The sequence below is a fragment of the Martes martes genome (genome assembly GCF_963455335.1).
Source record: "Martes martes genome assembly, chromosome: 4".
In the NCBI taxonomy this organism is placed as follows: domain Eukaryota; kingdom Metazoa; phylum Chordata; class Mammalia; order Carnivora; family Mustelidae; genus Martes; species Martes martes.
Genome location: NC_137891.1, coordinates 37887505 through 37901262, shown reverse-complemented (window position 1 = coordinate 37901262; position 13758 = coordinate 37887505). Strand labels below are relative to the sequence as shown.

General features: G+C 36.5%; 1 protein-coding gene across 1 annotated transcript in view; it reads right to left on the bottom strand.

The window, feature by feature from the left end:
* The window catches only part of STK3 (serine/threonine kinase 3), a 268999-nt gene that overhangs the window by 203046 nt on the left and 52195 nt on the right, over positions 1-13758 (bottom strand). Inside the window, exon 4 of the mRNA XM_080800926.1 lies at positions 5457-5571. Coding sequence (XP_080657052.1) covers positions 5457-5571 — 115 coding nt within the window. The remainder of the gene's footprint in view (positions 1-5456; positions 5572-13758) is intronic.

Sequence of the window (13758 nt, the reverse complement as noted above, 5' to 3'; positions counted from 1 at the left end):
GCCCTCCCTTCTCTGATTCACTAACTCATTCATTCATTCACTCATTCATTCATTCATCCATCCATCTATGCATGCAACAAGTATTTACTGAGCATCCTACATGCCAGGCATTGTGCTTGGAATGGAGATAAAGCAGTAAACAAAGAAGATAAAACCCTGCCCTGGTGGAACTTGCCTTCTAATAAGAGATGACAAGCCCTCTTCTAAGAATCTGCTACGGGGTTCTATCTCCGACAAAGCTTTCCCTGAACTTCTGTGTTCAGCTAAGATCTTCTCCTTTACTGCTCCTAAAGAATTCTAACTCTTCATAGAGTTGAATTCAGTTTTTATATAGCTATTACCTCAACAATGTAACAACATAAAATCTATTAGTTATTTGTACCTCTACTGCAAAGCACTGTGCCTAGATCAATAAATGTTTTAACCTTTCCATTCAACTGAAATGTAAATAAAACTGCCAAGTAAAATGTAAAGCAGTATAGATGTTAACTATCATTTAACAGATGAGGAAGCTAAAGTCCCTGTCAGGTAAATGACTTGCTCAGATCATAAAACTAGTCTGTGAAATGGCCAAAACTAAAATCCACAGTCTTAGGTTAAATTAAAGTATATAGTGGCCATATAAAACAATGGGTCAAAATGGGAGAGAATAACTTTTGGTCTTTATTTTCTCAGAACTTTTCCAAGAACACAACAAATGTCTAAGACATGGACTCTATTTCTTCCATATGTCAAGCCATAGCTTAACAATTACATAAAGACCATTGTGAAAGCTTCTAATCAAAAATATAATCTACTTTTAAAAAGCTTCAATCTCATAGAGTTGTGTATTTCTACTTCGCAGTATATAATACTTGAAACACATAAATGTTTAGATGTTAGATGACATTTGATATAAAATATACTCATTTTTAAATGTTTCCTCACAAGGAAATTCAAAATTATTCCCATAAATATATTTTATAGATTTCCATAAATATTAGGCTTTTTGTTCTTTTTAAACTTGAAAACACTAAAAATGAATAAGTAACGCTTACATGAACTTCCACTAATAACAAAAAAAAGGCAAGAGGTTTCATCTTCATCAGCCAACTTTAACCATATTAAGGTTAAAGTTATCAAGATACGCATTTGCAAATTAAAGCATAAAATTATATTCATATACATACATAAGTTCTATAAAAATAAGGAAACCAATGCAATAGATTCTGTTATTTCACACATTCCAAGGTTACTGGTAAACACACTTTCTATGGCCTTTCTTTGTTATATGAATGTATCTGTTCGATAAACAGTAATATTAAAACTAAATAGAAGTAGCCATGCAAATTATAACCTAGCTACAAAAATACAACACTGAATAGAGAGAGTTGTTTTATATTCATAGGACAAGCAGCCAAGGAATGGATCCTGTTTCACTTCAACAAACATTTATCAAAGCTTTGCTAGATGCCAGAAGCTACTCCAGGCACTTATATTTCCAAAATGAATACATAAAAATGTCTGTCCTTGAGTGGTTTACACTAAGGAAAGGCAACTGCAACTATTCTTCTAAACACCAACAGCTGACCAATTAAGTGTGCTTTCTAGATACCAGGGTTATCTATACATAGGTTTCACCACACTTAAAAGATAGTTCAAAACAATGTAATTATTTTGAAAAATAGTCAATTACTAAAATACATGACATTAGGGCTTGAGCTGTGTTTGTGAGTCTGATCACAGAAATCAGGAATTTAACTCACATATATTTATAGATGCCCCAACACTCAGAAGTTGAAAGATTCAATGAATACTAACTATATGTTCATATAGCAAAGATTTAATGAATACATCTACTTAACATCTCATTTACTCGTAATGCACCCAGGAGACTCAGAGAAACTCTAATCACACACTGGAATATAGGTTTCAACTTCATCCTATTTCCAGCAGGAACACAAGAGGGTTGTGGGAGAGGGAAAGCAATTACCACAATCACCATTCATTATCATCTCAAATGCCAACTCTCTGATCTGCCCCACTGTAAGGAGCAACATTTATTTTATTTTATTTTTTTAAAGATTTTATTTATTTGACAGAGATCACAAATAGGCAGAGAGGCAGGCAGAGAGAGGGGGGAAGCAGGCTCCCACTGAGCAGAGAGCCGGATGTGGGACTCGATCCCAGGACCCTGAGATCATGACCTGAGCTGAAGGCAGCGGCTTAACCCACTGAGCCACCCAGGAGCCCCAGGAGCAACATTTAAATAGATACAATCCCAACCCTTTGTTGCTCAGACTCAGTTCCAATCACTGGAATATGCCTAATTAATTCTTAAACCTAAATCTATGCCTTTATCTTTTCCTAGATGTTTCCCACAGAAAAAGTATAGGTCAAGGTATAAAACTTCTGAAAGATGTATTTCGAAGCTCCTTCTTTATTATCTATTCCGACAATAAGATAATTGGTTTCATGACTTTTAAAATATATGAAGGGCTCATATAACTATTAGCAAACTGTCAGGCAATCCTGAAAACTGGTAAGAAAAATGCCAACAACGTAACAAAAAGATAAGCATAAAGAGGAATAAAAGAGCTAATACACATAAAAAAGGTGCAAAGTCTACCTACTGGTCAAAATATGTAAAAAAGCAATAATAATAGCAAAAATTGTAATAATAATAGCAGTTAGAATTTATTATGCTCATAAATATACAGTAAAGACTTACCTAATTAATTAATGAACCAATTAGATAAGAAACTACTCAGGAAAACAGGAAAAGTTTCAAAGAGGACATGATAGGTGAGCTGGTCCCTCATGGATAAAAATTCACTAGGCAAAGCCTGGGGGTAAGGGAAACACTCATAGGTGGAGGAGAGGATAAGGCAGTAACATTTACAAAAACATCAATATATGAATCCAGTTTCTATTCTAGGAGCCATCTCTATTCTAAAATACATAATAAAAGTGACAAGTTATAAAACTGTACAAACAAGAAGAAGGTAAGGCACAAACAATGTTATACTTCAAGCTAAACAGATTAAACTTAAGTGTTTTTTAAAAGGTATGTAACTTAATCAGATTTGTTTTTTCCTGTATCTTTAATTTTCAAGGAAACATCTGATCAAAACCAGATAGCAACTGATAATTAAAAATCAGCAATACTTTATCCCTAATGAGATATCTTTCAAAGACAAGCACAATTCTACAAAAAGACGTTACTTAGGTGGTCTTCCAAAAGTCATTCCTTTTAAATCAAAAACTAAAAGAAACTGCCAACCTAGAATTCTTTACCCAGTAATTACATCATTCAAAAATGAAGTGAAATAACATTTTCACTTATCGCCATCATACCCACATAAAAGCACTAAAGGACGTGTTCTTTGAGCAACTGAGAAATGCAGAAAAGAATAAGGAACAATGAAAAGCATAAACACTGACAATATAAACAATAAGAATGTCTTGTGCTGTTTAAAATGTACTGAATAGGTATATTAAATTAATAAATTAAAAAAAATCAAAGCATATAATAAAAAAGAGTATATAAACTCTAAAAAAAAAAGTTCCCATACCCTTAGGAAAAAAGTGATTGTTCTGTGACCATGAAAACAATTAATTACTAGAGTGAATTTTAATGGATCAAGGACAACTATTTCACTGGTCACATTTCTGAAAGCCAGCCAGTTAACTGGTAACAGCCACACCTCTGAAATTCAGATAATTAGGATTATCACTCCAGTGATCATTCCTATAAAATGATCCAGGCATTTAAAAAAAAAAAAAAGGAATGATACAAATCTTATATTACTAATCCTCCCAATAGTGGAACTCTTTTCTGATACAACATAAATGAAAGAAAAGCAGGATGCAAATATTTCAGAGATTTAACAGGAGCTGCTATCGAAGGCAATACCCAGAGACAACAAACCCACAGCTCCAGATCCTATCCCAAGCTGCTCTGAGTTCTTTTTCATATCTAGGAATCAGATTCTTCCATGCTACCCCACACCCAAGGGTAACTGTTCTGTGAGAATAACAAACTATTCCAAATGTGTGACTCCCCAGTATATTCAGTGGATTCTGTCTTCAAAAAAAAAAAAAAAAGAATGTGAATGGGGTAAAATATTCCCTGATAAGGGGTAAAAGAGATTCCTGAGGATAATGACTCATTCATATCTGTATTTTAGAACTACAGCATACCTTCACAGTTTGTAATTATTGGCAACAAGATTATAAAGTACTTGAATCCAATATTTCCTACCTATTCACAATAGTAATATTAAAATTTAAAATCAAGAAAACAGATTTTCCATTTCACACACTTTTACTTCATATTTCTAATATTTGGTAATTTAAAATACCAAATGCACTGAGTTTAGCTCTGAAATGATGTTAAAACACTTCTCTAACTGGAGCATAATTATTTTTAATTAAAGCATTGTTCTGCCACTCAAGCATCATCTGATTTACATAAATACTAGTTAAGCACCATAGAAATTCTAAAATATATAATTAGAATGTCACAAATCACTTAATTCATTCTGTCAAAACAGGGATTATTTTAATTTCTATCTCACTTCTTTTAAAAGAAATCCTATTTACTTTATTTTCTCTAACAGAAAAAAAAAAATTAGTAGGATAAACTTACAACGTATTTCCCCAAACTTTAGAAGGATTCTGGTTAACCACAAATTGACTCAAGTAGTTAAATATTTTTCTGAATGTATTTCACTGAAATACGTCTGACATCATACAGTAATGTCATATAGTAATTAGGTTACTGTTCTACAGAATTACTAATTATTTCACTGATTCATTCTTACTCTAAATTCACAGATAAAAAGGTCACTTTTGACCTTATAAATTATCCAAGTGAATTAGATGCATTTCTAGCATAAATTAAACAATTTTGTTAATAACTCTTTTACTTAGAATTAAAGCATAAGCACAAAAAGGTACTATTAAATAACACATTTCACTAACTTGAATTCATACACACACACTAATTATGAGTTAGCTTTATCATTTCCCAATTTCCTGACAATATTTGGGAAAATAAAGACAAAATTTGTTTTCAATTATTTTTTAAAATTCAGAAACATAAAACTTCAGTTGTTTACCATAGATTATAACACAAAAAACTTAAAGAAGTACCATAAATATTATTAACTTTAAATAAAATTCTAGCCATAACTTACATACTGATTCCAAATGAAGAATTGGAGTACTATGGTAGATTCTCGGTGATTTACCAAAAATTTCCTAACAAATAAATCAAACAATTAATGACCCTCAAATTTGCGATACAAAGACATATGGCTGGTTCTCACACCTCGTACCAGATCCTTTTACACTGTAAAAAACCTCTTCTTTTTTCACACTGATATTTCCTTTGTAACAAAATACTACCTAGTCAGATTCTAAAGTATGAATCTTTAGAAATGAGATTAGCAAAACAATTTAAAAATACTTACCGTCTTGTTTCGTAATCTAATTATGTCTGAGACAGAGCCAGCGCCACAGTACTCCATAACAATCCAGAGGTCTGTGTTCTTAAAATAACTGCCATAGTACTTTACAACATATGGGCTAAAGAAAAATACACAGACAATTAAACTTAGTTAATTCCCAAAGAAAATTATTTCTTAATCCCAACACAAAGTATTTCCAACATTTCATACTGTCCCAGTAAGTTAACTTAATGAGTAAATATCTTTGTACATCAAATTGTCTATATGTAGAGTTCAGCAACAGCGTGTAATTAGGCTTTAATTCATGGATGAAATTTAACAGGATTACAAAGCAGAGGAGGCCCAAATGCTTTGAGTGATTCCCAAGAAAATAAGGCTTTTTTTTGGCAAAGGATTTAGTATATAACATAAGGACAAATGAAGATACTTTAATAAAGCACTTTAAATATAAATCTTTAAGGAGTTTGCATTCAGTCAAATACTACTACTCAACTATAAAAATACTCTATAATTCAACGAAGCCAAAAAAATTATTTTTAATTCTCTTTTATTTGGGCCTTTAAAATTCCAGAGTTTTGGTTTTTGTTTTTGTTTTTTTTTAAGATTTTATTTATTTATTTGACAGAGAGCATGAGAGACACAAGCAGACAGAGCAGCAGAGCTCCGGAGAGGGAGAAGCAGGCTCCCCACTGAGGAGGGAGACCAATGTGGGACTCGATCCCAGGACCCTGGGATAATGACCTGAGCTGAAGGCAGGTGCTTAACCAACTGAGCCACTCAGGCACCCTGATTACAACTATTTTTGCTTTAAATTCAGATAAGTAAAATAAACAATTCAAAATATTTCTGAACTGAAGTTTTATGTCTTTCAGAGCAAATAAACCACGTTTATAGCCTGTTTTTAGGAAGACTTAGAGACAAATAGTCACATGTTTATTTAATATTTAATACTTACTTAATATTTATTAAGGGCAAGCTATATATACTGATATGTAAAACATCTTGCCCAACTCAAAAAGGCAGAGTATCCATATTCACAGAATACATAAAAAATAAAAACAAGGTAACATAAACTACATAGTAGACAGTTTAAATGCTGTAAGAACTAAAACAAGGAAATGGCAGAGTCAGCAGAAAGAATTTGTAGAAAGGGAGGGATGTGCTATGAAAGAAAGGTTAAAACTTCAAAATATGGGTGAGGAAGAGATAAGAACATTCTAGAAAAAAGAAAGGCTATGAGCAAGGGCACAAAATAGGAAGGACAAAACAAGAATGGCATAATTAGAGGACAACTTGTTCAAAAGATACTTTTATCCAGTAGCAGTTACCATGAAAAGTGGCAATAAATAAGACATGAGAACCAAGTTAGCAAAAAATAATAATAAATGGAAAGTATTATAAGAGACGACATAAAGAGACCACCAAAATAAGAGGTCAAAGAGGACGGGCAGGGAAGACTTCTCAGTAGAGCCTTTAATTTTAGCCAACTCATTAATCAAGGGTAGAGCAGACTGAAGCTTAAGGACTCACTAAAAAGGAAGCTACAAGGCTGGAACTCACTCCTCTTATCCTTCTGCTCCTCATTACCTAGTACAGACTTGCTTCCTAACTGATCTCCTTGTCACAGTTTTCTCCCCCATTCTAATCTGTGTTTTTGACAAGGTTACCTTCCTTTAAAACAAAAATAAAATAAACTGATCATATTGCTCTCCCATTAAAAAGCAACAACAACAACAACAACAACAAAACCCCACAAAACTTCCAATGGCTCTCCATTACTGAAAGGAAAAGATCTTAAATGCTTCATATCACATATAGGGCTTTCCAAATCTACCTCTCTACCCACATCGCTCATTACTCCCCATCTGACACCTTTATTCTGCAGACACACTCAACTTCAGTAGGTGCTGAGATTGGAAAGTAAATACCAGGAGTTCCCAAGTATTCACTGGACCACAGAAGAAAAGTGCTTGTTTACAAACAAATGAAACCAACCTACACACCCATAACTTCAACTTGTGGGAAACGTAAAAAAGACTTCTTTACATACATTTCTTTAGGGTATGAGTGCCTATGTAGAAACCTTATAGAGAGTCTGCTCTTAACCTGGCTATGCATCAGAAACACCTATGACCCAGGTCCCACACCTTAGGGGTTCTAATCCAGCAGGTCTTTTAAAAGCTCTATGGGTGACTCTGATATAGACCCAGAGTTAAACCTCACTCCAGGAGAACAGTCTTCAAAGAGCTTCTTTAAATATTAATGTTCTCATTCAAAATTTTGAAAGTATTAAGTAACAATAAATTCAATTATATTCACTGAAAAGCATACAGAAAACATATATTTTATCTTGCAATACACTGGAGTAATCAGCAGTTCTAAGGGTAGGATTGACAGCCCTTACAAAAACTAGGGATTCTAACTTGGGTGGCTACCTGAAAAAGCAACTCTATTTCTCTTTAGGGGTGAGTCAAGAGAATGGCTTTGGGGACAGGTAAAATTCTCTTCAAAAAATACTTTGTGGTCCATTCTAACACATAATCAAGTCCATGGATCAAGGTCCAACAGTTCTATATCATAAAACATGGTCTCAATAATGGTAACCTAGAAAAGTATTCAAGCAGATAGGGCTAAACAGCCACATGAAGGACACATACCTGAATACAGTTTCTATCATTCATTCAACATTCATTCACTGACCCTCTGCCTAAGCCAGATATTCGATATGCAGTGGTGAACCACACAAACACAATTCTGACTCAAAGAGCACACACCAGCATGAAATACACTGGTATTAGAGAAGTAAACCCACAGAAAAATACAATTACTAACTGTAGTTTTAAAAGGAGAGGGGGCTGCCATGAGATAAACTGGCTGAGACTTTATTTTGCATTCATCGTTTCCTACTAAAACTGTTTTTAGTTCATATGAAAGAATGGACTAACATCCATATTCCATGGTAGTCCCTGACTTGGAAAGCACTAAAGTATATGGAAAAACTTTGAAAGTAGACAGAGGTGAGATTTACCAACAAAATATCCTCCTTCCACTGAATGGCTGTGGATTACAATTTAGATTTGGAAAACTGCCAAGCTAATATAGAATAGTGGCCTACAATTGGTTATCTTCTGATAGCTTCTACATCAATACTTCTTTCACAATTTTAAAGCACTTACAATATCTCGTAATTAGGGGCACCTGGGTGGCTCAGTGGGTTAAGCCTCTGCCTTCAGCTCAGGTCGTGATCTCAGGGTCCTGGGATCGAGACCTGCATCCGGCTCTCTGTTCAACGGGGAGCCTGCTTCCCTCTCTCTCTCTGCCTGCCTCTCTGCCTGCTTGTGATCTCTGTCTGTCAAATAAATAAATAAAATCTTTAAAAAAAAAATCTCATAATTACTTTGTCACTGACTTTTATCTGTCTCCCGCAGAAGAAAAGAAGTTTCATGAGGTTAGGTGCCAGTCTGGTTTGCTCTCCATTTTATCCTCAGTACCTCCCTTCTCATATGTACCCAAAAAAGCGGTGAATAAGTGAGCAAAGAAATAATCACAGAAAAACTGACAGAAGGGACCTAATGCAGGCCTCCCCAAAAGAATAATATTTAAGGCAAGACTCAACGGTTGGCTGGAAGTTAACCAGATAAAGAGCATCCAGGCACCGAGAACTTCTGTGCAAAGGCCCTGAGGAGAGAAAGAGCAAATCATCCTTAAGAAGTCAAAAGATGAGTCTGCCTAGAATTAAGTGACTGAAGACTACTGTTGAATACAATGTAGTTGCAGATGGAGGCAGGAGTCTGATAATGAAGGGCCTCAGAACCAAGGTAAGGAAATTGGGCTTTATTAGATATGTAAAAGAAGATCTGAGAAGAATTTTAAGCAGAGCAGTAAGATGACCTCATTTATACTTTTAAGATTTCTCTGGCTGCTGCATCAAAGCTAGATTGTAGGAAAGCAAATATGGACACAGGTAGAACAATTAGAAAATCATGTTAATCTAGGCATGCAAGAGATTGCATTGGGACTATCTTTTTATTTTCTGTATTTGTGATGCTTTGACATCTGAGACCTGCTGACAAGGCCTCCACTGTCTCTCATCAGGATCAGCACCTGCGAGTGTTCCCTTCATAGGCAATTGAACCAATCAGAAGTCCAAAACCCACCACCACCTCCAGAGCCACTATTTCCCTAACCTCATCAACCCAGAGCCAAATACCAGACAAGGAGGGACTGCCCTACACCCCTGACCCCACTGAAATCACTCAAACTAACCAATCCAAAACCTGTTTACCCTATCTCATCCATTCCTTCCCACAGAACTACAACAAAGGCTCTTGCCCATGTTTTCTGCTCTCTTCCTCTGCCTCCTAACTGACCCTGGTGCTTCCCTGTACAAGCCTTCCCTCCCCTTCTCACCAGATCTTGTATGACAGGCTCGCATCTCTTGGGATCCGGAAGTATAACAATTTATCTCACCATACCTAAATAATAACAAAACCTACATTTGTAAAACGCCATGTGGTGAGTTGGAGTGGGAGTGAAAAAAAAAAAAAAACCAGAAAAGAGAACAAATTCCAGAGATATTTGCAAGGTAACATTCAGCAGAACCTGATAACGACAGAGAATGGCAAGCTAGTAAGCAAGTCTTCAGGACTTTATTCACTGTGTCTCCCTTCAACTGCACACTGAACATAAGCTTAAGACTGGCCAATGAAGATTAAAATTTAAAGATGTAATTAAAAAAATTACATACACAGATATAAATATGCTCAGCGAGAGTACAAGACCTGGGATTTCTGACTCAGGCTGTTTCCACTGACACATATCATTCATTCAAATTCATTCATCATTCATTCATGTATCATTTTAAAATAATCAGCATTCACTGAACAACATATTATGGCCTAATGACAGAAGCTAGGGAGAAAAATGGGTAGACTAAATTTAGTGACAAGAAATGTCAGTCAAGGCATTGGGGAATCCCTGAAGAAATTCATGCAAGAATATAATACAATCAAATAGCATTTAAAGAGGATTATCACATGCGAGACTGTCAGGGGCCAAAGGTAACACTGTTCATTTCAGCTGGCCAGTTAACTAACTGTACGGTTATTTAGATATCCTAATATTCATTTTTTAACCACACACTGATTCTTGAACGCTAGCAAGGAGGCAGAGTTTCCTTCAAGACACAAGCTCTATGTTATTTATATAATTTTAAGCAACACACAAAATTCTAATTCAGCCGTAATTCCTAAGAATCTTGACTAAGCCACTGTATGTATTTACAGGACATATGAGAACCCAGCAATTCTGTATATTTTTGGCACAGCTAAATTGTTCAATATGACTTAGAAAATTCCATTGGGGGGAGGGACAAGGAAGACATAAGTCAAATTACTGCACACACCAGGAAGCAAAGGTGAAATGTGATGCCTTGATAACTGGGGTGGCAATCATGAGCCATATTCCACTCCTTTCTCCCGGGCCATCTCCCACTGCCTCCTTCTCCTGTCCCATGTATTCGTTTCCCTTCCCCTGTTTAACACCTTCAACCCAGTGAAACTACGTATCATCTTTCCCCACTTTTGCGGGGGGAGGGTTCTCCCTCTCATTCCATGCCTAATGACCATATCATCTCCATTCCTGTCTCCTTTTCACACCTCCTCTACACCCTTTATCCTGCCAGTCTTCTGCCAGTATCACGATTCAAAATAGAAACAGTATAAAATGAGAAGTGAGAAAAACCAGAGCGAAAAGTGGAAGCAGCACTACAAACTCTTATGGTCTATTTGCACCTTAAATAAACACTACTTGTGGTACAAATTATTTGTAGTGAATCGTTATGTTTAAGCTTCTTACGGAAATTCAAATGTTAATTTTTACTGCCTAAAAGGTAACTAACATTTTTATACTAAGTTGAATTTCATCGTAACTGAAGATAACCATGTATTGCTAAAGGTATTTTTAATAGTTTTTATTTTTCAGAGGTTTAGGTTCACAGTAAAATTGAGTGAAAGATACAGAGACTTCCCACACACTCCCTGTCCCCACACAAGAATAGCTTCGCCCATCACCAACATGTCCCTCCTGAGCACACAACTGAGAATCTACTCTACACCGACATCATACACAGTAGTTTCGCTACACTAAAAATCCTCTGTGCCCTGCCTACTCATCCTTCCCACCCTCCTAACCCCTACCAACAACTGATCCTCCATAGTTTTGTCTTTTCCAGAATGTCATAGAGTGGTAGCCTTTTCTGACTGGCTTCCTTCACTTAATAATATGCATTTAAGTTTCCTCACTGTCTTCTCATGGTTTGATAGCTCATTTCTTTTTAGTGCTGAATAATATTCCACTGTCGGGATGTACCACAGTCTGTGCACTCACCTACTGAAGGACATCTCGGTTCTTTCCAAGTTTTTGGTAATTATGAATAAAGCTGCTATAAACATCCATGTGCAGGTTTTTATGTGAACATAAGTTTCAGCTCCTTTGGATAAACACCAAGAAGTATGACTGCTGGATCATATGGTTAAAAGTATGTTTAGTTTTATATGAAACCAACCAGACTGACTTCAAAACGGGCTGTACTATTCAGCATTGCCACCGGCAATGACTGGAGTTCCTTCTGTTCCACATCCTCACCAGGATTTGGCATTGTCAGTGTTCAAGAATTGGGCCATTTGAACAGGTGTGTAGTGTGGTATCTCACTGCTGGGCTAATTTGCATTTCTCTGACGACACAGGACATGAAATATCTTTTCCTGTGCTTATTTGCCATCAGCAAATCTGCGCTGGTAAGTCTCTGTGAAGGTCTTTGGCCCATTTTTTCATTGGGTTGTTTGTATCCTTGTTAAGTTTTAAAGATTCTTTGTATATTTTGGAAAAAAGTCCTTAACAGAAACGTTTTGCAAACATTTTCTAAAGTCTTCCTATTATGAGCATGTGATAATTACAATACTAAGAAATGGCTATTTTTCATTACGTAAGTTTCCTTAACATCCTTCTACAACCTTAATAGTGTTCTAAACTTGAGGGGGTAACACAATGCTTTCACAAAGGCAATATGAACACTCTCTTATGGAAACTGAACTCTCCCCAATAGAAACCTCAATCATTGGGGCACCTGGGAGGCTCAGTGGGTCACGCCTCTACCTTCAGCTCAGGTCATGATCTCAGGGTCATGGGATCGAGACCGGCATTGGGCTCTCTGCTCAGCAGGGAGCTTGCTTCCCCCTCCCTCTCTGCCTGCCTCTCTGCCAACTTGTGATCTCTCTCTGTCAAATAAATAAATAAAATCTTTTAAAAAAAAAAAAAAAAAGGAGGGGGGGCGCCTGGGTGGCTCAGTGTGTTAAAGCCTCTGCCTTCAGCTCAGGTCATGATCTCAGAGTCCTGGGATCGAGCCCCGCATCGGGCTCTCTGCTCTGGCGGGGAGCCTGCTTCCCCCCTCTCTCTGCCTGCCTCTCTGCCTACTTGTGATCTCTCTCTCTGTCAAATAAATAAATAAAATGTTAAAAAAAAAAAAAAAAAGAAACCTCAATCACAGCAAGTCACTTCTTGGCCTACCCAAAAATGAATATACATATACATGAACTGATACAAATTGCCAAAATTCATCACAAATCCTTTGATGTGATTTTCAAACTTTTGCGTGCCTCACTAACCATGTTTAAATGGAATTTTACCCCAAAACATCAGCAAATAGAACAGGTAGGAAAGGAACGATACTGGCAGAAGCCTCTGAGCAGACCCACTAAAAATGTGCTATTCCCAACACATGCATCTCCTCTCCTCTTTGCCCCCCAAATCTAAGCCATCCGAAGTCACTCAGTTTGAGTATGACTCCCTACGGTAGCTTTCCCTGAGTCTCCAGTGCTGAGATGTTAGATATGTCCTCCAGCCCATAGAGTTCCCCATATTTACCTCATCACAGCCATTTCCACACTGCATTAAAACAGCACAGTCAATCACCTGCCTCTTCAATCTGACTGAACGTCCTTCTAAGTCTAAGATTCACTCCCTGTTGCATCTCCTGTGAACAACACATAAAGGCTGCCCTTGGCGTATGTACTCAATATATATTAGTTGAATGAATAAATGAGTAAGCATGTGCCTTGATGCATGGTGACAACACATTTCTCCTGGTTTACATATGAGAAGTTCCTTGAGGAGTGTAGGGACCAGGAATATAGGGGCTGTGTCAACTGTGGCTCCCTTAGATCCACGTTATCTAGGACATAGTATTCCCAAGTATTACTGACCAGCTCCTGCCTCTACCCCCAGCAGTGCCTTGAGAGTCCTTCAG